The 26,444-nt window shown below is 42.5% G+C and overlaps 2 protein-coding genes across 5 annotated transcripts in view; one reads left to right on the plus strand and one right to left on the minus strand.

The window, feature by feature from the left end:
- TMEM159 (transmembrane protein 159) overlaps positions 1-14,000 on the plus strand; it is a 31,460-nt gene extending 17,460 nt beyond the window's left edge. The window contains exons 5-6 of one of the 2 annotated variants that reach the window (XM_029947967.1): positions 13,223-13,286; positions 13,770-14,000. In XM_029947967.1, the coding sequence (XP_029803827.1) occupies positions 13,223-13,265 (43 nt within the window). In that variant the 3' untranslated portion in view covers positions 13,266-13,286; positions 13,770-14,000. The remainder of the gene's footprint in view (positions 1-13,222; positions 13,287-13,769) is intronic. The other variant, XM_029947968.1, reaches the window with a different exon arrangement.
- On the minus strand, positions 13,691-25,564 carry ZP2 (zona pellucida glycoprotein 2). Of its 3 annotated transcripts, none has more exons than XM_029947958.1 (19): positions 25,469-25,530; positions 25,288-25,376; positions 24,273-24,356; positions 23,806-23,900; positions 22,035-22,187; positions 21,209-21,250; positions 20,893-21,057; positions 20,061-20,157; positions 19,785-19,966; positions 18,880-19,006; positions 18,030-18,217; positions 17,858-17,949; positions 17,632-17,756; positions 17,089-17,278; positions 15,608-15,743; positions 15,437-15,533; positions 14,762-14,845; positions 14,019-14,105; positions 13,691-13,879 (listed from the first exon to the last, which is right to left on the minus strand). In XM_029947958.1, exons 1-19 carry the CDS (start codon positions 25,528-25,530, stop codon positions 13,734-13,736), a joined length of 2,241 nt encoding a protein of 746 aa, XP_029803818.1. In that variant the 3' UTR covers positions 13,691-13,733. The 3 variants fall into 3 exon arrangements, with proteins under 3 accessions (XP_029803818.1, XP_029803820.1, XP_029803819.1); XM_029947960.1 differs by having other exon boundaries at positions 17,632-17,727; positions 17,856-17,949; XM_029947959.1 differs by lacking the exon at positions 14,019-14,105 and having other exon boundaries at positions 25,469-25,564.
- Between the last annotated feature and the right edge of the window lie 880 nt (positions 25,565-26,444).

Here is a 26,444-nt window from a genome sequence, read left to right on the forward strand (position 1 = left end):
ATCTTCCTTCCCTCACCACTTCTTTCCTTCTTTTCTTCCTTTCTCTTTTTGTTTCTTTATGAAATTTGGAAGCTGTTTATTTTGTCACTTACTTGAAATGAGGCGGGGAAAGTGATCCAAAACAGAACAAGCTCTTCTGCCTTATTAGCTTTTTATCAGAAAAATTATGGCCTCTCAGACAAAGCTGGAAAATACAATCCAAAGTTAACTTTATGGCCAAGGGCACTTTTGAAAAAGTCTAAAGATAGTTTCCATGTTGAGTACTGTTAAGTGCTATTACTTTTTAAAATAATTTTAAAATATTTGCACTTGACACTTTTGTATTGTTCTAAAGAACTTGTTTTGTTAAGCCACATCTGCAAAACATCCTATGGAAATGCTAAAGGATTACACCAGCTTTTAAAATCCCATGGGATTTCTACTTCAGTGGTCTGTGGCATTTTATTAAATATTTATTTAGAAGAGCTTCTTAACTCTTCACCTAGATATCAGACCTGCTTATTTTTCTGTTGATTTTCACGGCAAATCCCAGATAATAGGGTTTGTGATAGATACTCCACCCAAAGTGGCTTTAAAAAGTGGGGGGGGGGGCAGAAGGGGGAGTTCATTTCACTCAACTAAAAAGCCACAGGCTGGATTTTCAGGCACTGCTGGATCCATGGGGTCAAGTGGCACCTTGAGGCATCTCTCTCTTTTCATCCCTCAGCACTACTTTCCTCCATGTGAGCTCCTTTTCCAGTCAGGCCCTCCTTATGTGAAGGTCCCAGCAGCTCTGACTTTACCTCAACCTTACAGTCACCACTCTGCACTGGCAAGGATGCTGCTCTTTTCCAACAGTACAAGCAGATGTTCTGGGCTTGACTCTGCTTGGACAGACTTGGGTCATGTGAGCAAACCTGAGCCAATCACAGTGGCCAGGAGGGTAGACTATGCTGATAGGGCAGGGCTGAGACATAAGTTGATGCGAACCAGGGATGGTTTAAGTCAGGTCCACTAGTTTCACGTAGGGTGGGGTGCATACTCCCAAAGGAATTTGAGGAGGAGAGGGAATATTTTCTGGGCAGACAAAATGAAATAATAAACCTGCTACTTATGATAGAGCATAAAGGCCTTAACCTGGAAACTTTTGAATCCCATGACCACCATGCCTATCCCTAAAGGTGGTTTTACCTCTACTCAAGAACAACAGCTCCCCATTCTTGTCAATATTAATAGTTGGTGTTTATTAAATGTTTCTTTTCTTCATGCAAGTGTCTGCTATTAACTGTCTATGCTATCTACCCAGCTGGGTTCTGAGGCGTCAGTAATGAAAAATGAAAAAGCCCCTGGTCCTGAAGTTCACTTTCTAACACCGGAGTCATTTACAAGTATATTAACTGTTGCTGTGTAACAGTTTACCACAAACTATACACTTAAAAGAACATGTTATCTCACATTTTCAGTGTCTTAGGAGTCCTGGTTCAGCTGGGTCCTTTGCAAGACAAGCACAGTGTTGTCAGAGCTGAGTTCTCATTTGAGGGTCACTTGGGGAAGGATCCACATCCAAGACCACATGGTCACTGGCAGTATCCAGTTCCCTGCAGGCTGTATGGAACCTCATACCTGGCAGCTTGCTTCTTCAAAGCCACCCGGAGAGAGATTCTCTTAACGAGGCAGACATTACATTCTTATGTAGCATAATCCTTTGCACCATATTTTGTGGGTTAGAAGCAATCAAGGGTTGCTTCTAACCCACGGTTGCAATCTCCTACTTGAGAGGATGAGATCACACAAAGGCATGTGTACCAGAAGTTGGGATCATGGACTCCAGATTGGGGTCTATCTTCTGCAGCAAGTAGACAAAGAATTAGATTGTGACAAGCTGTCAGAGAAAGTAAAGGCTGATAAATAATTGTGGGAGGCCACTTTATGCACAGCAAGCAGAGATTTCTTTGAACCAAAGAATGAGAAGTTACGGCCATGCCATGAGCTGGGGGTGGGTGTTCCCAGAAGAGGGCACAGGGACACAAAGCCCCAGAGACTGGGAAAGAAATGTCCGTGTGGCTGGGCCTGGTGAGCAAAGGGTAGATGAAAGAGACAGGAGCCCATCATGCAGGAGCCCACAGAGTAAGAAATTTACACCAACCAGCAAAGGGAGGACCAGGAAGTTTAGAGAAACAGACTCAGATGTTAAAAGATCAGTCTATAGCCAAAGGATTGGGAGCTGAAAGCCAGTTAGGTCTGCAGCGGCCCAGAGCAGAGGATGGTAGGTAACGGAGATCTCCCTCACTCGGAGCTCTGGCGGCATCTGGTGGTGGGTTGCATGTAGGTGATGAAGGAAAGGGGAACATAGGGATGGCACCTAAATTTTTTAACTTGAGCCAAATAGAGACACTATTTTTCTGAGGTGGGGGGTGGATGAATATTCAAAATCTGCTTTGCTCATATTAACTCAGGTATACCTTTTTAACACCAATAGGATGTATCAAGTAGACTGTTGGCTTAGAGTATAGGTCTGGACTAAGGATATAAGGTTTGGGAGTATTTTCAGTGCTGAGAGCTTTACACATATTATGAAATGGTCTCCTAGGAGTAGCCAAGAGATCATTTTAAAACACATTTCTGGTTATATCAACATCCTTGCTTCAAACTCTGCAAGTACGAGGTGCTTTCCCACTGCACTTGGGTGAGATCCATCACAATCCGCCCCTGCTGGCTTCTCACTTTTTGTACCCATCAGCCTCTTGAGTTTAGAAATGAAACTAAGGTTTAGAGCAGAACTGACTCACTAATTCTGCCAAGAAACTTGGCATCTAAATCATAGCTTTGCAGTTCACGCTCTCCATCATATTGCCTGGACCCCAGGGCCTTTGCCGATCAAACAAAGTAAAATAATGTACAGAACCCAGTGGAGTGCCTGCCAAAGAACAGGCCCATAAAGCACAGTTGTCAAAATGCACTATGGACCATCATTTAAAACAGTGCAACAGGAACGTGTAAGAGGCCTATTGTTAGCCAAGCTTGGAGGAATGTTAGGACTCGCTGATTATTCAAAAGGTGTCTGCTTTTTAGATATAGTTCAATGTGTGGCTCATTTGGAAAGGTAATTAATCCTCAGAGCATGAAAGCTGTGACTTTATAGCCAGAATGTTAATTTATCGGTATGTCTCTATGTTTGTTTTTGCCACATATGGGTGCTATCTTGAACCCTCTACAAATCAATACACATTTTCAGTCCATCCTCACTACCAGCCATTTTAGAGATGAAGAAGGCAAAAGACTGAGTGGTGAAGCTGTTTTAAGAGCACACAGAAACAAGTGAGATTCAAGCCCAGTCTGCTTGAGTGCAAAACCCACCTGTGTAATCAGTGTGATGTTCACTGTCCACTCCTCCACCTGCCTTTGAGGCCTTCTGAGATTTGGGCCCACGCCCTAATAGATGCTGTCTGTGATAGTACCCATGTTGCCATGTCACTGAACGCCAGAGATCGCCAGCTTCATAAAATGGAATGAGAGAGATTGGCTTCTCCTAAAATTGTCTGCATAGAAGTAACCATTTCAACTACCAGTTATGCGTGGCTTCTGCTATCTGCTCCACGTAGAACTGGGCCTTTGAGGTAGGTGATGAATCCCTGAATTCTACTCCTGCAACCAATATTGCACCGTATGTTAACGAACTAGAATGTAAATAAACATTGGAAAAGAAAGAAAAAGGGGAGATTCAGCCCAGAAGTTGTACATTCTGGCAAAGGAAGATCAGGTGTGAGTTGTCCCAAGAAGTGAGGATGACTAACGGTACTTTCATGAGGTTCTGCTGTGCTTCCTTGAGCAGAAGAGAAAAGGTGAAGCTAGAGAGAGGGGTTAGAATTTGAGAGTAACCTTACCTATGCCACAGCACCCCCAGAACCCATGTACGTTCATGCACACAAATATCCTGAGTGATTAAGTAAGCAAGTGTGTTTGTGTGTGCGTGTGTGTATGAGTGAACACATGCACACCCTGAGTGACTGGTAAAAGCTGTGACAATTATGACTTATTAAAGTGCTTTTTTTGCCTCCCTGAGGGAAGAGGGTGGGGTAAGGGGGTAGGGATTACATACAAATCTGGCGTGTCTCTTTGGTATGTTGTTAGGAGTGGATATTATCCATCATGTGTGTGGCAGAAAAGTTGAAAATCAATGATGCTAGGCATCCCCTTTCCAAACTTCCCATTTCAAAACGTTTCCACCTTCCACAGTCCAGCTCAAATTGAAGTCATGTCTTGCACTGTCTTTATACATATGGCCCTTGTGGACCATGGCGAGCAAGTGACAACCTCTCTGTGTGTCGACTTCCTCAGTCTGTACTGAGAATGCCGCCCAACCAGAGTCTTTGGGAGACTGAGGCAAATGATCTCTAGATTATAAAAGTGCTACAACACAGTGGAACAGTTATACCCTTGCTCAACTAATCCTCTCTTGTTAGCTGCTATTTGTCATGCCTCCCACCCTGGTTACCTGCTCCCTCTCCACCAGTACTCTGGGGATGGAAACGATGTCTGACTGTTCACTTTGGGTAGCCTAGAACCTTATACATAGAAGCCCCTGAACAACATTTTCCTTTGACTAGATAGACCAAGAAGTCTGAATCTAGAGCCTGTTCCTGGGGACATTTGGCAGCATCTGGAGGCATTTAAAAAATTTTTTTATGTCTTTATTTTATTTTGAGAAAGAGAGAGACAGAGAGTGAGGGAGGGGCAGAGAGAGAGAGAGGGAGACACAGAATCCGAAGCAGGCTCCAGACCCTGAGCTGTCAGCACAGAGCCCAACATGGGACTCGAACCCATGGACTGTGAGATCATGACCTGAGCCGGTTGGATGCCCAACCGACTGAGCCACCCAGGTGCCCCCATCTGGAGGCATTTTTGATTGTCATGACCGTGTGTGTGTGTGTGTGTTTGGAAGAGGGAGTGATGCTGACATCTGGTGGGTTGAGACTAGGGATGCTGCTAACCATCCTGCAGTGCACATGACATCTTTTTACAAAAAGATTATCTGGGACCAAATGTTGGTGCCAAGGTTGAGAAATCTTGATGTAGTCAAATAATGAGAATTAAGAGCATTAGGCCAAGCAACAGCACAGCTCATCTGGGATGAGGCTGGAATTGGCCAGGTCTGTGCTAGACAGCCAGTTACATTAAGGGCATTAGGAAAACAACTTCATGTTTGTGAAATACTCCAGGTTTTCAAAGACCTTTCATATCCATTACTATTTTTGATAATTCACAACAGTTTTGCAAGGTCACTCTGTTCCATCTTCATGCCATAATTATTAGCTGGCAGAAGAGGAAACTGGGCCAACAGGTAAATCATTTGCCAAAGGTCTCAGAGCTGGCTGGTGACTACCCCATCATCAGCCTGCCAGCTCAGGCACTGTTTGTTCCTCTCTCCCTGCTTTGTTCTTAAAGCAGAAATGGCATGGGCCACCTGGGTGGCTCAGTCGATTAAGCTCCGACTTCAGCACAGGTCATGATTTCACAGTTCATGGGTTCAAGCCCTGCATCAAGTTCTATGCTGACAGCTAGGAGGCTGGAGCCTGCTTTGGATTCTGGGTCTCCTCTCTGTCTGTCCCTACTGCACTCACGCTCTGTTTGTCTCTCTCTCTCTCTCTCTCTCTCTCTCTCTCTCTCTCGAACAAATTAAAATTTAAAAAAGCAGAAATGACAAGGCTGAGCCATGGGGAAAGTGGACTCTTTGGCAGGGAGGAATCAGAGAGACATCTAGGTTGGAGAAGGTTTGGGCCCCCTTGCTCTGGGCAGTAGGTGTTGTTCAACTTTAAAACTTGGGAGGAGACTCAAGGTCCCATACACATGCTATAGGAGCTCTTATGCCTCTGTTTAGGTTCTGGAGCTTCAAGCCCAATTTGAAACCCTTAAAAAAAAAAAAAAAAAAAAAAACCACCCAGCAGACAGAATTGGATCAGAAGTGTTTCCTAAAGAAAGTGCTTAATTTCTGAGCCAGAAGAGGGAGCTCATATCCAGGCAATATGAAGCTGGCTCAGCAGGGAGCAACGCTGAGAACTGAAAGAAGCTTTTGATTCACACATCAAACGTTAACTTGCATCATTGTTAAGTGCATTTATAAGTCCTGCTAAAGGAGTCCTGCTGAAAGACAGATTCTGAGTCCATAGGTCTGGAGCAGGACCTGAGTTTCTGCATTGCTTACCAGCTCCCACGTGAAGCCTTGCACTGACCACACCTTGAGTAATAAGGTAATATATTGCCTCTTCAATTCTCTTCTTCAGAAGATGTGCACCTGAGGCCAGACCCTGTAAGTCTGCAGTACAAGGGCTAGGACCCATGTTTCCTGCATCAATGCTTTCTTCATAGCATCTTCCCTGCCCCTGTGACCCTAACAGAATTAAGGGAGGAGAAACCATTCCTAAGAATGTAAGAGAAGAGACCATACTGTCTGCTTTGAATTGGTGACCTCATAGATATCAGTTATTTTACCAGCAAAAGATGGGCTTATTTGTGAATAAAAGAGAATCGAAATCAGGGACAAATAAGCTGCAGCAATGCTGTAGGCAAGTCTGGGTAACAAGGGAGAGGCGTGCCAGGAGGGGAGGAGTAGAGGGAGAGAGAATCACAGGCAGGCTCCATGCCTAGTGCAGAGCGGGGTTGATCCCACAACCATGAGATCATGACCTGTGTCAAAATTGGGAGTGGGACAGCTCAGTGAACTGAGCCACACAGGTGCCCTGAGGCATGCTTTTTTTTTTAAGGAGAGAAGGAGTAAGTTGGAAAGGCTGTCATGAACTAAAAGTCCACTGGAGGAAACTGGGAGTTTGATGTGTAGTAGCTTCTCATTGGCTGAGCTGTTGCCTGGTTGCGGGGAGGCAGAAAGTGAGGAAAGGATCTCTTCTTCCAATTGGAAGAGTAGAGTGGTATCCATATTCACAGTCAAGTCCATCTCTTCTGTTGTGTCTGCAATTGATTTGGAGTGGTAGTGCATGGGAACCCCATGCCAAAACTTCCTGACTCCATGTTAATGATGTTTCCTGTTACTAATTTTCACAGAATTAAACCTCTTTGTACTATATTTTTGGTCAACCACTCCCTGACGTGAGTACCAATGGGAATTCGAAGATGAACAGAACGAGACTCTGGTCCTCTTGGGCCTTGTGGGAGCAAAAACTATTGGCTATTAATCCAAAGGAAAGCTTACATATAACTTGATGTGGTCTTACAGAGGCAAATTATAGCCATAGTCGTTCTCCTAAAAAGATTCTTTAATCCTGAATCATTTTTGAATGCTTTTTACCTACAAGAAACAAACTGCCTCCCTTTAAAAATAGGAATCCTTAGAATGTCATTCAACATCAAAGATTGTTAAAATATCAGCTGGTAAATTTGAAGATCTAATTGGTTGTGGGAAATAAACCCACTGACCCAGTCAAAGGAGGAAAGGGGAGACTTGGAGCACAGTGAAGCAAGGCTTTAATCATAGTTCTTGCAAGAGCAGGTATCTGATGACAGGCACACTCGAGGTTGTGGGAGGGCGGTTATAGCAGGCAATTTGTCTTCTAGAGTGCAAGTTCCTCCCCTGGTTCCTCATTGGCTGAGCACTACAGAGGTTACAGCCTTACCTGGAAGTCACCTATGCCCGTGTAATCTGATTGGAACAAATGCACTCTCCTTGAGACGTCATTTCTTTAGCGCGTGCTCATTGCAAAGCCCACAAAAAATAAGCCCAGGGAAATGAGAAAGGAAGAAGAACCAGGAAGTGAAGTGCCTAAGGTTTTGGGACTCTACTGTTGCAGGGGGAAGGGTGGGGGTGGTCTACATATTTCCAATAGATTGTAACCCTATTGTTAACTAGACAGCACAGCTTTTATTTGGTATGTTTGAAAATTAATCATCTCACTTCGCACATTGGTTGGTTTTATGAATCAATTCATGAATTTCATCTAGCAAGTAGAGGGGAGCTCTGAGGAGTTGTACAAAATGAAAGGTTTTTATAGGAAAGAGGGTAGGACAAAGAAGTTATTGGCAAAAGAAAAAAATTGTTTTAGACAAGGTCACTCTCCCTTAGAAGACAGGCAGGAGGTCTTACATGGATAAAGATGACCTTATCTTCCGTTGAGGAATGGAGAGGCCCCAGGTGACAGATTACCTCATTGGTGCTGATTAGAAAATTCCTGATTTATCAGTTAGGACTACATTTCTGGGGGAGGTTGAAACTGCAATTAGATTAGGTATTAAGCTCTGTTTTGGTAACTTGGCCTACCATAAGTTATTCCATTTGGGGGCCTGTGGTTTTCTTTTTTAAAAAGATGCAAGTGATTCCAGGGTTGATTTAGAAAACACAATGAAGTAATCAAGAATACAAGATCCAAGTGATTTCAAGGTTGATTCAGGAAACACAATGAAGTAGTCAAGAATCTAGGTTTTCTGTTTTTACTCTATCATTCTCAGATAGCATCATTAGGCTTAATTCCTCATGGTCACAAGATGGCTGCCACAGCTTAAGAAATCACAGTGTCACAGGACCAATCCACAGGCAGGAAAAAAAGGGACTAGCCTTACATACCTTTTTTTTTTTTTTTTAAAGACAGAAGCCCCCTTCCAATATCCCTCAATAAATCTGGTTGAACAGAATTACATGTCTCGCAGTAGCTGATCTGCAAGGGAAATGAGACTTTATCTTCATTATTTAGCCCAATCAGGTATATCCCCTGGGGATATAGTACCCCATTCCAGAACAGGGTCAGAGTTCTCTTATTAGGGAAGAAGGGGGTGGGGAGTAAAGAAAAAGGATTCTGGGACCCAATTCCAATGTGTATAGTGGGGGCGGGGTGGGGGGTGGGGGCTTTCCCATACCACCAAGCAATTCTCTGATGCCATCTGGGTTTCCTACAATTTAAATCAATTCTGTCACTATACGATGTCACTGTGGCATCAGATCCCACAGGTTAAGGTTTTGGTCCTACAAGACTGATTCCATTCCAGCCCACCCTGCTTCAGGTGCCAGTCACAAGTCCAGGTTGTCACCTGTGCTCCTAATGGACTGGCTATAGATGGGAGGTTCTAATGAAACCCTCCTTGGGTTTAATGAATTTGCCCGAGTGTCCCACAGAACTCAGAGAAACAGTGTACTTACTGGATTACTAGTTTATTATTAAAGGATGTAATTCAGGCATAGCCAGATGAAGAGATACAGAGGCATGGAGAAAGGATGAGGACTTCCATATCCTCTCCAAAAGCACCACTCTCCTCAAATCCCCACCTATTTGGATTTTAATGGAAGCTTCCTTATATAGTCATGATTGGTTAAGTCCCTGACCGCTGGGGACTGATTCAACCTCGGTTCCCTCTTCCCATCTGGAAATCAAGAGGGGTGGGACTGAAAGTCTCTAACTCTAGTTGAGGTTGGTTTCCCTGGCAACAAGCTCTCATCCCCGGGTTACCTAGGGGCTTTCCTTAAGTCATCTATTAACATTACAAAAGACTCCTTGATTGCCCTCTTAGGAGATTCCAAGGGTTTCCGGAGCTCTGTCCTAGACCTGAACAAAGACCAAGTATGTATTTATTATAAATCATAATATCACAAGAAAAGAAAGTGGGAAGAAAACCCTTTCTGATTAAGCAGGCAGCACTATACTATCTGTACCAGTGCACTCATGACAGTTTTAGTTGTGTTTATTCACAAAGCAAAGTTCTTCAGGTGCCCTGTGATCAAAGGCTAAGGCCAAGAAGAGGTTAGCCAGCATGCTAACCTCTGGCAGGGAAATCTACTCTTAAGAGAAGTTTTTACTCTTGCTACCCCAATAGCCCATCCTGTGCACACTGAAGTCCATTGACTTATCAGGTGGAAGCTGCTATGACCAAGCCCACGGACATGCCAGACATTGCATGTTCTACCTTCTGCTGAGCCCCCTGTCCTGCCTGCAGTGAAGTGGCTTGCCTCTCCAGGCACCACCACCTTCAAGCCAGAAGCAATGTAACTCTATGGATTCTCTGCTTATTGGAGCAATAGTGACCACCATAAAAGGAAATTCGCATTATGGTACCGCAGTGGGTTACAACTTAAATTCCCATGGACTGCTGTTCTCAGCAATTCTTCTATTCCACCAGGAGATACTATGGTTTAGAAATGAAGCTGGCTGCAACTTGAATTTGCCAAGTCCTTGAGATGATAAACTGCTCCCACATTCTTGGACTTTATGTAGGACCAACAATGTGTGTTTGTAATATGTTGTCTGTGACGAAGTTTGCCACCAATCACTTTGTCTAACAGTGATTCTTACCCAGGGGTGTATGTCAAATTCACGGGAGGAGCTTGCTTTATTTCCTCTTGCTGCTGTAACAAAGCACCACAAGCTCGGTGGCTTAAAAATAACCAATTTATTTTGGAGGTCAGGAGTTGGAAATCAGTTTCACTAGGCACAAGTCAAGATGCCAGTGAGGCTCTTTCCTTCTGGAGGCTCTAGGGGAGATTCCTTTTCTTGGACTCCTTTAGCTTATGGTGGCCACTTGTTTTCCTTGGCTGGTAGCTCCTCCCTTGTGCTCACCATGCATCATTCCAGTCTTTGCTGCCATTGTCATGTTGCCTTGCCCTCTCTGGTCAGATCTCACCCTGTCTATCTCTCACAGGGATCCTTGTTATTGAAGTTAGGGCCCACGTGGATAATCTAGATAATTTCCCTATCCAGAACACCTAAATTAATCATGTACTCAAAGTCCCTTTTCCCAGGGAAGGTAATATTCACAAGTTTCTGAAATTAGGACATGGATATTTGGGGGCTGTTTGTTGGCCTTCCACAGAGCCTAAATATGCTTTCATCCCCCTCCTTAAAGATTCTAGTTTAGTAGGTGGGGTCAGAACATGTTTATTCAAAATATGTGCCTGATTAAGTACCTGTTATCTAGTACATAGTTTTACCCAGGCTTTAGTTGTTCATAATTTTATCTACAAAGTTTTATTTAGATGGCTCCAATGCTGACTGGGCAGCAATTACACCAAGACCTTGATGATTGACTATCTTATTGAACCTTTACTTGCTTTCAAAGTAGGTTTTGTGTTTTTTTAAGATTTTAAGTAATCTCTATGCCCAGTGTGGTGCTGGGACCTACAACCCTGAGATCAAGAGTCACATGCTCCCCTGACTGAGCCAGCTGAGTGCTCCCATTTTACAGAAGTGGAAGTAGACTCAGAGATTGTGTTCCATATGCTCAAGGTCACACAGCAAGAGAAACAAAGATCTAGAACACAAACCCAGCTCTTATTCTGGAACCCTACAAATTTCATAAAACCACCTGAGTCAGCAGAATGGCAAGGAAGAAAAGTACAATGTGGGAGGGGACTTCCCAAGGCACATGGATTATCAGTTATCAGTCCCTGTAACCTCCACCAATTGAACTGTTGGGCAGAGTGTTAGAATCCCACATGCCCCTCATCTACGTCCTGACACCTGTGTCACAATTCCAGCTCATCCTTACCGGATAAGGTAGATTGCAGACACCAGTTTGAGTGAAGGAGTAGCCTTAGAATTTGAGCTGCCTCCCCCACATACCATCAGAAGTTGAGAACATGACTTTAGTCAATCACTCATTGTAGTTGTTCCCAGCTACCATGGCAACAAGTGTTCATCCCAGCAGCTGCTCCACAGCCACTTAGCTTTTCTGAGTTCTGCCCTAGCATTTGTGCAAACATCAGAACCAAGTCTGTGAGGGCACCCTGCAGCCTAGGTCACCTTGATTGTGACTCTTCACAAACAGAGCAATCTGGGAATGAGATGCTCCAGCTCCATGATCAAGGTACAGTGATATCTTGGGCAAGCTACACTAGGGCCCAAGTTACTTTTCTGTAAAATGTATGCATTTCTAGCAAAGTGTTGGCTGTAGGGATTCATGAGAGGTTATATTTGTTTCTTATTGCTGTGGTAAGAAATTAATACAAACTGAATGGTTTAAAAACACAGGTTATTTTACACCTTGAATTCTGAAGTCCAAAATGGGGCAGCATGGCTGTGTTCTTTCTTGAGGCTTTAGGGGAGAATCCATTTCCTTGCCAGCCCCAGCTAATACAGGCTGCCTTCATTCCATGGCTTGTAGCCCACATCATTCTGACTTCTCCCTTTGGGACATCATCTGACTCTGATCTGTCTGTCCTTTTTATAGGGTCCCTATTGGATAATATCCCCATGTTAGGACCCTTACATCTGCAAAATCCATATAGACTTCGGGGTGGTTATTATTCAGCCTACCGCAGATCAGGAAGCCACTTAAGTGGCCAATTCTTAAATGCCATTTTAAAAAGTACAGCATATGCAGGGTTTCTAGTTCTAATCTATAACACTGTAACATACAACATTATTGGTCATTAGCAGATTAATGCCATCTTCTCTTATTAAGCAGTATCTAAAGAATGACTCTGATAAGGTAACTTGAATTTTTGACCTGTACTACTCTAGACCGACCAGATGTTTCACATGATGGTGTGGGGTTTCCTTTCCCACATCAGGGCTGAGTTCTACCATATAAATCTAATGAATGGATATGTATATTGGAAGGAAAAATCCAATAATAAAGACCTACAGTGTACATACTATTCTTTCCTCAAGAAGGCTTTTAAAAAACTAGATATGACAGTTCCCAATTGAGAGTTGACAAAGTCCACAAAACAGTTATGCCCTCCCTACTATGTACAGATATTTAAATTTTTTTTTATTTGCGAGAGAGTATGCAAGCAGGGGCTGACCAGAGGGAGAGGGGGAGAGAGAGAATCTTAAGCAGGCTAGATGTCCAATGCATGGCCCAATTCAAGGCTCAATCCCACCACTCTGACATCATGACCTGAGCTGAAATGAAGAGCCCGATTTCTAACTGACTGAGCCACCCAGGTACTGCCCCTATTCAGATATTTAAAAGCTTTAGCACTTTTTTCCCTAGCCTAAGTTCTGGTTTAGACCTAGACTTTTTCTAGTTGTAGGATATAATGAGTTTATAAGTTATCTTGAAGATGGTCTGTTAGAGCTACAGTGTGAGGCAAAGACTAGTCATATTTAATTGCAGCATAGCAGAAACTAGGGAGCCCTCAGGGAAAAAGGCTCAGGAGAAGGGAATTACCAAGTGTTGGTAGTGGGGAAAGCAGCTCTCCAGCTCAGCTAAGGGGCTGATGTTCAGCTATGGAGTTTTAATGAGACTAGAAAGGTTGTAATTGCACCTAATCAAACTAGAACCTTCCATTCTTTTCCTTTCTAAGGGGATTGCTGGTCTTAAATTGCATGAGTACAGGGAAGAAGTGACTGAATACCTCAAGTTCTCAGGTAAAGTTAAGGAATAATTTCAGGTAGGAGATGTTCAGGTACAACACTAGATTAAGTCCTTGTGAACACCTGGTATCCTTGCTCTTTTAGGGAAAGGAAATCATGCTCATGACTAGGGGTGATTTCCTGTCTTTTCTTCTTGCATATATGAATGGAAAGATAAAAGAGTAGTCTCCTAAAGCCACTCCTAGAGCTGGGCTGTAGCTGAGTCCCACAGTTGGTTGAATGCTCTTGACTGTCAGCTTTGGGAGTGGAGGTCAGATAAAGCTGAGTGCCAGACAGCATACAAGTCCTACATTTCCTTATTCATATCCACACGGACCAAAGCCCATTAGGATTGTGGGAAGGTCCTACAGTTATTATAAAACAAATTACTGCAAGAGAACACACAGAGGTCAAAGAGGTAAAAAGCAGATAGCTTACTTCAACCACTTTATTTGAAAATCCTTAGTGATTTAACATCATGGTTCTGTTCTTACGCAGGTAGATGATGAAGCCTAGGGTTGCCGCAAGGCCTGCTAAGGCAGCCACAGCCACCACAGTCTTCAAAGCCATGTATCCGGCAGCCCCGTACCCTTTTGAGTCCCCAACATCTGGGAAGGAAGCAGACATTCAAGTCTTAAGATCATTTCAATCAAAAGGCCTAAGTCCAAGCCTTAGGTTCCCCAGAGAAGTGCAATTAAACCTCTAATGTTTCTTTCGGGAAGCTTGCAATAGGGTATGTAGTCTTACTCCTTGAGCCAACCTCGTCTCTCTGCTCCCACTGCTGTTCGCATTTCCTACTTGCTTTAATTAATCTAAGATCAGATGGGCTGACACCTGGAAAGTATATTACTGCTCCGGTCTCTTTAACCAACATTCTGGCATTAATAGAGATGATCCCCAGAGCATGATTCCTTGCAAGTTTAGTTAGAGATTTAAGACAATTTCACATTGTAAGCCTAAAATTAAGACCATCTGGGATGAAGATCTGGGATATGAGCAGGAATACAATCTAGTACAGACTCAAGTTTGGCAGAAGTAAGGCCAAACTCCCTTAATAGTTTCACTTTGAGAATTTGTGTAGTTGGCAAAGATTTAAGAGGATTCTACTGTGACATTAGTGACAAAGCTTGAAGTGATCTCCAGGTCATTAAATGAGGACCATGGTTAAGCTAAAGCCATATGCTCATAGAGTACTATATAGCTGTTAGCAGTGAGGTAGCTCTTTGTACAGATTTAAGTATAAAAATCATATAAAGTAGGTAGAAAATATGATTCCACTTGTGTTAAGGGAGTTTTTTTTTTTTAAGGAGGTTTTTTTAAAGGGGGATTTTTGGAAGAGTACACAAGAGACCTAATCAAGTATAGCTAGGAAGTGACACTCATTCTTTCACTGCTTAGAATTATTATAATCATATTACTTATGCATGGTTAAATTTGACATAAAGCTGTGAACTTGAGTTCAGGAAGTACCCTAAGCTTTAAATCCATACCTCTGAGTGAAGAGCTATCCGATAGCAAGAGGATGGGTCCTGGAAGACTTACAATCATTTTCTCTTCCTTAGTGGTGCCTGTGGCTGGAGACAGAAAATGGAGTTTGTAAATGACCTCTGGAATAGGGAGTAGTACAGAGGGTTGTTGATGTGCTTGAAGAAGTCTATCTCCATGGAGTCCCCTGCTCCATGTGGGTTTTCCTCGCCTTTGCAGGAGAGGATCTACACCTCAATGTAAGAATAAGATGAACTCTAAGAATATCCAAAGAGTAAGTTCCGAGTGAACCTAAACTTCCGAATAGTAACGTTTGGGAGTCATGTCTCAAAACATCAGGCTCCAGTCCATGTGCAAAACCAAATTTGCCCATAGTCTGATTAAGAACCTGTCATCTCAGCCTTATCCTATGGCAGGGCAGACTGGGCTGAGAAAGTTTCTTAGAACTGAGTGAGGAGTCTCAATGAAGACTCCCCCCGCCCTTTTTTTTTTTTTTTTTTTTTTAAATGTGAACTCTCACCCACCCTTGGGGCTCAAACTCACATCCACAAGATCAAGAATTGCATGCTCTACAACCGAGCCATCCAGGCACTCCAAAGCTCTTATTTTTAAAGTTTCTAATTCTGTGAAGACTAGTCTTGCATTGACTACTTATGGTAATAAGGACTTGAAATTTTTACCTCTCCTGTGTCTGGATGACACAGGGCAAGTCACAGAACACAGAGGGGAGTCAGGAGAGAGTCGATTGCAGATTAAGGCACTGCAGTGGAAGTAGACCTGGGGATAGGAGAAGAGTTAAGTGGAACTGATGCACCCACTTTTGACCCATCTCAGGTGACATAAACGCTTACCAGACTAGAAAGCACTTGGGCCTCTGATACAAAGGCAAAGGTCTTCACATCAAACCTCTGATAGTGAGTAGGATAGGTCACAGAGGAGCCAACTGGATGGAAGGTGGTTTTGTGGTTGTCCAGGTTGTATTCACAGCTAAGAGGCACACATCAGTAAGAAATATCAGCTTCATTTTCCCTGGAGTTTAGCTCAACATCTGTTTGTTTTCAGCCATGTGTATTCAAACCCCTTTGGAGTTGAACCTTCTACCTGTTCATTTTATTTACTATACTTTCTGGCATGGCCTGTCTACCAATTGAGTTCAGAGTTGTACATGCTACTTCTATTTTTCTGACCTGAATTAGGACAAGTTACTTATTTGTTTGCTAGCTAAACATATCAAGAACCTTGAGTTTATGTAGCTTCTCATAATACACTGGCTTAATTCTTCCCACTGATTTGAGTACGTATTATATCCCAGGCAGTTAGTATAGGTTAGGGACAAAGAAAGTAGGGAACTGGGGCACCTGAGTGGCTCACCTGGTTGAGTGTCCAACTTCAGCTCAGGTCATGGTCTCACGGTCCCAGAGTTTGAGCCCCATGTTGGACTCTGCTGGCAGCTCAGAACCTGGAGGCTGCTTCGCATTCTTTATCTCCCTCTTTCTGCCCCTCCCCCACTCCCCTTCTCCCCCCCCCTTTCAAAAATAGAACACTAAAGAAATAGAGAACTACTGCTATTTTATTTCTGATGATAGAAGAGTTGATAGATATAGAGAAAATCTTAGGTGGGCTACATGTAGTTCTGCGGCAGGAATGTACCTGGAGTGTAAGAGCATAGCAACAGATTACAAGGGCTTCAAGGAAGCTACTGTCCAGTTTCTACACAGATCAAGAGTCCTGAGGGCAGAGCTGGGAGGACAACCATCAATTCATGTATGTGTTTCATCACAGCTTCAGAGCATTATGGCTGGAGTCAGATAGGCATTCAAATCACCATTTACTACATCTTTGGCTAGTTATTTATGCAGCAAGCTAGGGTTTTATCATAAAGTGAGGTGGCTAGTGTCTTTTCTTAGAGGGAGCAGGTTCAACTAATCCATATGGAATACAGAGCACCTTACTTGTTACATGGTAGAATAGGAACTGGTGGTCTGTTCTCTCCTAATCAAGGGTATTAGAGCCTGGCATCCTTGGGGAAGATCTGTTCTTTTAGATTCAAGGGTAAGAATAAAAGTATGTCATCTTATTGGATCAATGACTTGTTACTAATGAATACCAAAATCAGCGCCTTTGTGACCTAGTGCTCTTCTGAAACCCTAGAGGGTTCTACCTTCTCACTGGCAATTTTTTTTTAAGATTTTATTTAAGTTATCTCTACACCCAACATAGGGCTCAAACTCAACCCTGAAATCCAAAGTCCTATGTTTTACTGAGCCAGCCAGGAGCCCTTTCACTGGCAGTTTTGATTAGCTGAGCTACCCCATACATAGAAAATACCTACCCATCCATGATAATATTCCACTGGGGGAGGGAGGCTGGGTCCATAGTGGGTGTTGCCCAGCAGTCATCTAAGACCAGCTTGATGTTGGGGTCAGCCCTATTTAGGACTCTCACTTCCAGGTAGATTGGTTGGCGGAGGTATCTCACCACAGGGTACTCCTTGTCCCCATAAGGTTGGAGGTAGGATTTATCTGAAATGGAATGGAAACCTCTTCAGGACTCAAGTAGTTGATGGTTGCAAGAGGAGCTGAAGCATCACTAATGCTCCATTAGTCTGGCAGTGGTCTGGCAGCATCACAAAATTCAGGCTAGGGAAGATTTCCCTTCAAGCATTTAAGCAGATTTTTTAAATTAATTTTTTAATGTTTATTTGAGAGAGAGTGAGAAAGGGGGAGAGAAAGGCAGACAGAGGATCCTAAGCAGGCTCTGTACTCTAGGCGGAGAAGGGCTGGAACTCACTGTGTGATCACGATGTGAGCCAAAGTTGGATGCTTAACGGAGCCACCTAGGCACCCCTAAGCAGATTTCTTAGGTTATGTCTCACCTGGGTAGGTTTGCAGGATTAAGGCAAGTGGACCTGGCCTTACTGAGGCCACTGGAGGAGGAAGACTTTCGACTTGTGTATTTATTAGCAGGTCATCTTTCCTGTAATGGCACTTCACTGTCATTCTGTAAGGCATCAGGGGAGGGACAAAGTGGTATCAAGAATTTTAGGTTAGGATTCTGGTTGAATTTACTCTGGAGCTTATCAAGTACCAATTGTATCACACCTGAATTCACTATCTCTAGAAATTGTGCTTGGAGGAAGATCCGCCCAGACAGCATGGATTTCATTTTCATAGATGACTTGGTCTTTCTTAAACTTTAAGTTGGAATAAAGGTTAGAAGTGAGTAACAAATTCTCAAAGTCAAGCCTTAGCATCTCAGTCTGCCAGCACTAACCTTATGTCTTGTTCCACATCCATTCAGGGGTATGTGAAATAGTATCCGCCCTTGAGATGGAGCCTTGAAGGTAGGTTGGCAGGATGAGTCTCCCACCCTGAGGGTTTCCAAGTTGAGAGCTGGTTTTGTTTGGTGGCTGTAGATCTCGACATCCATAAACCCATCCTGGGTACACAGGTCACCTGTAACTAGATGGTGGTCAGAGTTTAAAGACCTTTGTCTGCCAGATGAATGGTTATCTGCCAACACTGAAGTATGGATAAGGAGACCTAGGAGAACCCCTTCAGAGCTGAAGTAATTTATGGGTCAGATTATGGTTTAAAGTGTAATGCCTTATGTCATCACGTCCCTTCTTTTATGACTCACAGATCCCGAGTGGTTTGGGGAGAGCAAAGTGGGGGGGTAGTGGATGCAGGAGCTAGTTAATCCTATTGGCTGGACCAGATACAGGTCAGAAAATAAGAGAAGCACAGGGGTAGAGGCAATACTGAACAAGAAATATATACTCCATATTCTTGAGCCATTTATAGGCATTTGGGGGAAATCTTTTCAATTTTTGCAATCCTCATAGTTACAAGTTTGACTCAATCATATTTAAATGGCAGGCTTGGGCTCCCAACACAAAATATATACAGGCTACTTAAAATGGATCCCTTATACATAAATGTACATCTCACTGTATTTGAGGTGTTATCTACTTAGGGCCCTATTTTAGTAGTTATACCGAGATTTCTGATTAGTTTCCTCAGTAGAAGCAATACAGAGTCTCAACTTCTGTACTCATTCTGACCTACACAAGAACTAAGGGAGAAAGAATGTAGACAAGTATTTTTCTTAAAAAGGTTTTTACCTATAGAAACTGGTGACTCACAGACACACTCAGGATAAAGCACTGTGGATACAGTCTCTCCTTTAACGGCAAAGGTCAGTTTGAGTGAAGCTAAGTAGTTCTGATAAGGTAGGCATTTTTCAGAGAACTGCAATGAGAGGGGAATGACAATTAGCAGCCACAGCCCTGGAGGCCCATAACAGTCCCAGTGAAACAGGAAGGAAGTACACCCAATACCTATAGGGCAGACTCTAGAATTAATCTGGTTTCCCTTCAAACCAGAACAAGAGAGATCCTATCACTTCTCCAGACGAGGATGCTTTCCTAGGCAGGAAATTTATTGCTTTAAACTCATGCCCTGAAATACCCGGCTCTGCACGTTCTTTGTACTGGACACTGAAGCCTGAATTAACAGATCCAATTCCAAAGTGCCGAGTGCTCTGCCAAGCTAGGTCTGAGTAATAAAGGATTCTACAAACGTTGTCAGATGTTATTACAAAACACACTACCCTAACATAAGATTACTCTCTGGTGTCCCTGGCAATTCCATCAGTCAAGACTGGCCTCTGAGAGAACAGTTCAGGACACTTTTCTTTGGATTCAACTATCCTGTTTTTAATAGGGCATAAGAGGGTCATCATTAGCAACTTAAAAGCAGTTCAATGAGCTGAGTTAAATAAAAACAAACACAAACACAAAAACCCACCCAGGAATACTTCCATTGCAGTCATTTAAGAGGCTTGGTGTTTCAGAGTGAATTTCAGTTACTGGAGAATTCACTTAGCAGAGTGATCAAATGAGGCCTTCCCAAGTTTCCAACTATTCTACCTGAGTTTATGGACAAGTCATGAACTGTATCAGGGTTACTGAAAGACTGCTTCAAGTCAGGCTTCCATAAAGCCTAGTGGTTCATGATAGGAACATACTTTCATTTTGAGAAGAGTTTTGCTGAAGTGCAATCTCAAGCCATTTGATTCTTCTTTATCAATTCCATCGTTGTGCAGCTGGCTTACAGCTAAGTTCCTGTTTTCAAGGCTTACAGATTTTAACTTCCCAGGAAACTCAGGTATGCCGAGAGTCACATGTGTGGCATTACAGGTCACAGCACCTAGAAGGAATGGCCAACATTATGGCCATGATCAGCTTTAAGCCCCAGAACAATGGCTCCCACAACTGGAGTTTCCCCCTTCCTTGGGCCTTACCCGATATACAAAGCACTCGTGTTGTTAAGATGATCTTCTGCCCGAGAGAATCATGTGTAAACTTCAGAGGCACTGTATAGAGGTGACTGTTCCCTTGCTGAGAGTGCGGTGGGGGAGAAGCATTTTTGAGAACATTAGAAACTCAAGTAAACCAACCAATGCTAGAAGAGTTATCAGGGCAAACATACTCTTATTAGGCACTATTTTGGCCCAACTAGAATTTAAGCATTTTGTCCCATGACCATTCGTAGTTTTTGAATCTTGTTTCCTAACTTCTGGCAAGTTAATGTTGTCTACTGATAGGACCTATAGGTGATTTCTAAGCAGATACAAGCAGAATCCGATTTTATCTTAACAGCCTTCAAAGGAAATGTTTACAAAACTCAACCATCAGTTTATATTCTATGTGTAAAAGGACTGTACTTGTTAAAATGGCTGACATTTAAGCACTTCTCTGCTAGGATTTTGCACATTAACTTGTTTAACTTAAGGTCTTCATTGTTGGCCCTCAAAGCACTAATTCCTATAATTCCTACAATCTATCATTGTCCTATGATGTGTTATAACAGAACATCTTAATTCATCAAAGACTTTTGTAGCACCTTAGATCACATTATAGAGTAGATCTAGATAGATCTATGGGAAGAACACATTTCTTTTGTTCACCCTTGTATTTTTAGTACTCAGTGCAGTGCCTAGCACACAGGAGGCATTAAGATACCTGTTAAGTCAATTGTATTCTCAGATATCTTGAAGACATGGTTGAGACCATGCTTGGACTAAGAAATATTGGTCTGTACTTTGGTGATGCTACAAGAAGATTCATACCTACCATGTAGTGTGTCACTCCAGTGGCATTGAATGACACTTGGAGGATCATCTTGTTGTTATCAAACAGGAGATTATATCCTTGTCTCAAGACTTCCTCAAGAGTCAGAGTTTTGGCTTTTGTACCATCACCAACCTCAATGATCCATCCCATAGTAGTCTTGGTGTCCTAAAAATAGAGGTTGGATTTAGAGGGCTGGTGCTCACCTTAACTCCAGGAGTATTTGTCTATTTAATGTTTTAAACAGGATTCAAGTTAGGTCACCTTCACTGTTGAACTAAGGGTTACTTAGGTCTAATTTAACAAGGGACTTTCATACCGTATTTTCATCAGCCATGCCTGCAACAACATTAAAGGTAAACTGGAAAGAAAAAAAGAAACCATTATGTGAAACTTTGGTTTGGCAGAGAAGGTTTCTGAAATCATGCTACCTGACAATATGTGCTACCAAGAGCAACTGCTGTGTAGTTCCTCTACCAAGAGGCCTGGTTGTGGGCAAAGAGGCACAAGCCCAGTCATGAAAACTAGCTGTGCCCTTAGACATTTCATCTCTAAGCTTCTGATGCCAAAAAGCAATTGGAAGATCAGAGTTCCCTTCCAGTTTTAAGTGAGACACTAGCTTCTTAGATGGACATTTTTTCCACACTGTTCATAGAAGTCAAGCAGTCAAGTCATGCAATTCTATCATTGTTAGAATCAAAGGTGAATTTATTTGCCCATTGTTGTTATTAGTTTTGTTAGACTATAAAAATCCTTGAGTAGGAGATTGGGCTGTTTTGCTTTTTCACTTCATCTTAGCATCTGGCATAGAACCTGGCCCATGATGGGCATTCAGTTTGTCACATGTTTTTTAATGTGATTGCAACTACCAATGGAATCTTTTCTACTGCCAGGTATGATGTGCTGAGCACTGTATATACCCCTCAGGTAATTCTCAGGGACATCCTATGAGGGAAGTACTGTTGTCCCCTGCTTAAGGCTTGGAAACAGATTTAGTATGGTTAAGAAATGAATCCAGAGCCACACCAGGAATTAGTGGTGACTACAGGATTGTAATCCTGATGCTGTTCCTAACCCTAGCTCTGTGTAGACCACCATGTTTCCCCTGCAATAGCCATGAGAAGCCATCAGTCTGCTTCACTCACAGACATGGAATCCTTTGTGCAGATAGTAGATCCTGCATGCTCATGGGTTTCTTCTGCTTGCATAACTGGACAGCTGATCTGATACATCAGACCATCATGTCTTGAAGCAGCATTGTGGTCCTGGAGTCTGATGGTCATCCGGTGCTGGCCAAACTATGTGCAAAGGCATAGTAAGAATACTAAACGCTGGTAAGTTGGTGGGAAAGGGGATTCCAGAATACCATTGGATTCAGCTGAATGGCCAAACCCTTGGGATTACTAGTACCACAGGTTCTGGAAGGTAGCTCTTACACAGAGAAACTATAGTTAGCCCTTTTAGATATCCTAGGTACAATTGCTCTCTTGGCAGAAAATGGTTTATTGAGCTTCAGGGATTGGAGTTTAGTTTTTGATTTGACATTTAACTCTGTCTGACTATCATGGTTCCAGCTAATTTGGCACTTCAAGTCATTCAAACACATATTGAGCACCTATGTAAGAGCCATTGTTTGGGTGCTAGACAGAGCTATCTTTGGTATTTTACCTTGTTTGGGAACTCAGTCTCAAGCAAAGGACAGCCATCCTTTTTAAAATTAAATATTAGTAAATATTTTAGGCTTTTAGGGCCACATACGATTTCTAGCATGTACTTAACTCTTTAAAAGCCATCCTTAGCTCAAGGACTATCACACACATGCATCTATGTACACCCTGGGCTCAATGTGGCCATCCACAGGTTGTAGTTGTCACACCTTTGGTCTAAAGGAAAGCAACTCTAGGCTCTAAAGTTAGGAAGGGCCATCTCAGAAAGGAAAAGTTAATTACTGAAGATTTTCACTGAAGAATTAGATGAAGTAGCTAGTTAAATATTCAGATTTCTAAGATGTACCTCAGACCTAAATCATCAACTTAGATCAGTAAGTCTATAGTTTACAAAATTCCCCAAGTGATTCTTTGCACACTAAAAGCTTGGTAACTACTGGACACGTTTTTTGTTTTCAGTTTTTTTGTTGGGTTTTTTTTTTTTTTTTAAACTTTTCCCCAATAACCCCGATTGGGCAGTAGTGTTGCTTGGCAATAGAGAAAACCCTATTGCTCAGCTGCTGCTTGCCTTCCAACACCTGTTTTTATAGCATAGCAGTTCTCTATTTGCCAGCACCAAAATAGCCGTCCGTTTCCCGTGGAGGTTATGGAGCAAAATAGTTCATTTTAAACATTTGTTTTAGCTTGTTGCTGTGCCAAGTTCTTCATCTATATCTTATTAATTTTTAGATGACCCTGTAGAAAAGGTACATAATCCCCTTTTTCCAATGAGGAAGCAAAGGCTTAGAAAGGTTAGCTCACTTGCTCAAGATCACAACTGTATAGTGGCAAAGCCAGAACTTACACCAACCCCCTGGCTTCAGCGTTTTTCATCTTCAGCATTACTGGCATTTCAGAACTGATAATTCCATGTTAAAGGGAGCCATCCTGTGCAATGCAGGCTATTTAGCAGCAGCTTTGGCTTATACCTACTAGATGCCAGAGGCAAACAGCCCCCTACTCTAGTTATGACAGCCAATATTTCCAAAAGATCTCCAAACATTATACCTTATCCTCTTGGAAGACAAAACTAAACCAGTTCCCCTACCCCCAGAAAACGGTAATAAAAAACAACCAACCACCACCACAAACACTAACCACCTTGGTTGAGAATAACTGCTCTAAAGTCTATATCCTTAACTCGTAGAGTTCTTATTAGTAACCACTAGGTTACTACTTCCCACAATCACTCCTCAAAGCTATTACTTACCATTCTTCTGGTACAAGTCTCATACGGGGCCTTTAGGGTGAGCTTTTCTGGATCCAGGATGTAAGTGCAGTTCAACAATTTGAAACTAAAAGGATCTATAGAAGCCAGAGCAAATGGCCAAAAAGTACATTTCAGTAACAAAGTAAACCAAAGCTACAGAGCCAAGAACACCAATCCATTTCTAAGCTACTGCAGATCATTTTACTTTTTATTGTCCCATCTGGGTGATAGGACCCAAGCTGATTTGCAACTAAAAATTTCTCAGTAAATTCTGAGATAAGACAGGTTTCTCAGGAAAGACTAGGTCTTTCATGCATTATTGACATCATGCAAATTAGGGACCCTTGTGGCATCATGGGAGTTGGATGCCAGTTGCTCTGGAGTTCATGTGCTTTGCTGACCTGAAAAATGGGGCTAGCCTTAAGCCAAGGGCTTTCTACTAAGACACAAATATACAAATTACCTACCCACCACAGATGCATGCCATTTTTTGGTGCTAAGATCACTTGGAAATTCCACTGTCATTCTGTTTTCATAGCAAGTGACAGTACCTGAAGAGGAAAGAAAAATTTGGGGCCTCTTTGAGCTGCAGGAGGCAGGATTCCTAAGGCTTATGGAGTCACCTCTCCAACAGGAATCAGGGAAAACTACCCATTGGGAGAGGCAAAGTTTGACCCCTACCCTCAGGGAGCTCACAGATGGTGGCAAAGACGTAACTACAATGCAAGATACTAACTGTAAGGAAGTTATCAACTAAATGCCTGGGGCTTTCTGATGCACTCCAGAGCTCAGAATAGGTCCTAGAATAGGGACCAGGCTAGAAGCTTGATAGGCTGATGGAGGTGGGGGTGGTAGATCTGTGAAGAACTGGACAACAAATGTTCTGTCTAAAGACTTTTCAACTTGAAGTTTAAAAAATGCCCAACACAGGGTGCCTGGCTTAGTTAGAAGAGCATGCGAGACTCTTGATCTTAGGGTTCTTAGTCTAAACCCAATGTTAACCATAGAGATTACTTAAACTTAAAAAAACCCTTACCCTACATAAGCCCAAGAACACTTTTTAAAGGCAAAATCTCCCTATAATATGCTATTCTACATCCTCTTACTTGGGGGAAAGTTTCAAAAACAAACAGAGCAGCTCCAATTTTGTCGTCATGTTGATGCTTTCTTTAAGCAGAAGTTTGTGTTTGAAAAGGACTACCCTTCAAGATGAAGGCTTAGTGTTCTGTTCTGCCATTTTGGGGGTATCAAAAGGCTTCAGGCAGTGAGGGAATAAAAATTAGCATAGGTATTTTGCAAGATCTTTTGTTTAGCTAGTATAGCAAGTTATGAGTAAGCAATGGAAAAATCTATTAACTTGATCAAGATAAGAAAGGGGGTGAGTGGAGATTGTGTGGCCCATGTTAACGTTCCCTGGCCACCTAGTTGCAAGCATCTGTTTGAAAGATGCTAAGGGCATTTTCCCTTACCCAACGGGCCTACCTGGGAAGATAGGATTCACCAACTGCATAACACCTATGGAGTTCACTGAAGTCACAAGGTTGAAGAATAGAAAAAGTGACCTGTAGGTGCTAGAGGGGATTGGAAAGAAAGTTAAGGAGGAAAGAACTTCAGCAGACAAGGCCATTGTGTCCCTCCCCACTCTGCTGCCAGAATTACTCACCTCCAATCTGCATTAAACCAGCTTGATGAGCTCCCACCATCTCCTTTCTGTCTGTAAGCCATGGCCAAACGTATCACTCGGTAGAGGGATGGGTTGCTCTGTGCTTTTTTTATAGCAGAAAATAGGACATGACCCCGCCCTCTCTTCATTAGAGACACCTGAGTCTTCTCCAGCTTTCTCACCTGAGAGGAGGGATTTGGGACAAGAGAGACTTTCTAGAAGGCCTGAAGGAAGCATAATTCTGCCCTACCTGACACTTGCCTTTGGGTTATTCTACCAGCTTCTCTGTGGGCCAGCCATGAAAGCAGAGGTCACTAAAATTGGCTCTAAGTAAATGAATTGGTGTTTTTCTCTATAACACTGGGCAAAATTAGTATCTTTTGGGAAAAATACAACTTCGCAGTGTAGAGTGAAAGAGGGTGGTGGTTTTTATCGAAGAAAAAACATCTCTTGTTCATACCATCTTTAAGTAACAAACCTTTCCTATAAGTAACCCCTAGTTTCCTGGCTGTTATGGACATTACCCTGGCAATGTGCATGAAGTACCTTTACCAAAAATGATGCTATTTTCCCACAAGAATAAAAATTTTAATTTACTGCAAAACATGCAGACACTTACAGAAGGATATAGAGAAAAGGAAAAAGTCACCTGTAATCTTGTCACTGCTAATATTTAGATATATAACTTTATGGGCTTTTTGTACAAACAGCATACACAAAAACCAACAACCTAGGATCAAAATTTAGCTAACGTTTTGAAACCTACTTGTTAAAGTTAGGTAAAGTAAAAAGTAAAACCTAATGTTTTACTACTTTACATGGCATGGACGTTTTATATATCAAACATAAAGATCCCCATTACCATTTTTAAGATTGCATAGATTCAATGTCTAGATAAATCAGTGTTTAACTGTTCCTAATGATGGACATTACAAAGCCTTCTAATTTTTCATCATCATAAACCATAATACGCTAG

This window comes from Suricata suricatta, chromosome 8, assembly GCF_006229205.1.
Source record: "Suricata suricatta isolate VVHF042 chromosome 8, meerkat_22Aug2017_6uvM2_HiC, whole genome shotgun sequence".
NCBI lineage: Eukaryota > Metazoa > Chordata > Mammalia > Carnivora > Herpestidae > Suricata > Suricata suricatta.

Bases quoted from the DNA above. Each gene is read 5' to 3' on its own strand.
- ZP2 (XM_029947958.1), bottom strand. From the start codon at position 25,530: ATGGCTTACAGACAGAAAGGAGATGGTGGGAGCTCATCAAGCTGGTTT. The intron at 22,188-23,805 runs GTAAGTAATAGC...CTTTGCACATAG, and splicing joins AGACTTGTACCAGAAGAATG to TTTGGCCAGCACCGGATGAC. The intron at 18,218-18,879 runs GTAAAAACCTTT...ACCACCATCTAG, and splicing joins TGAGTCACCAGTTTCTATAG to TTACAGGTGACCTGTGTACC.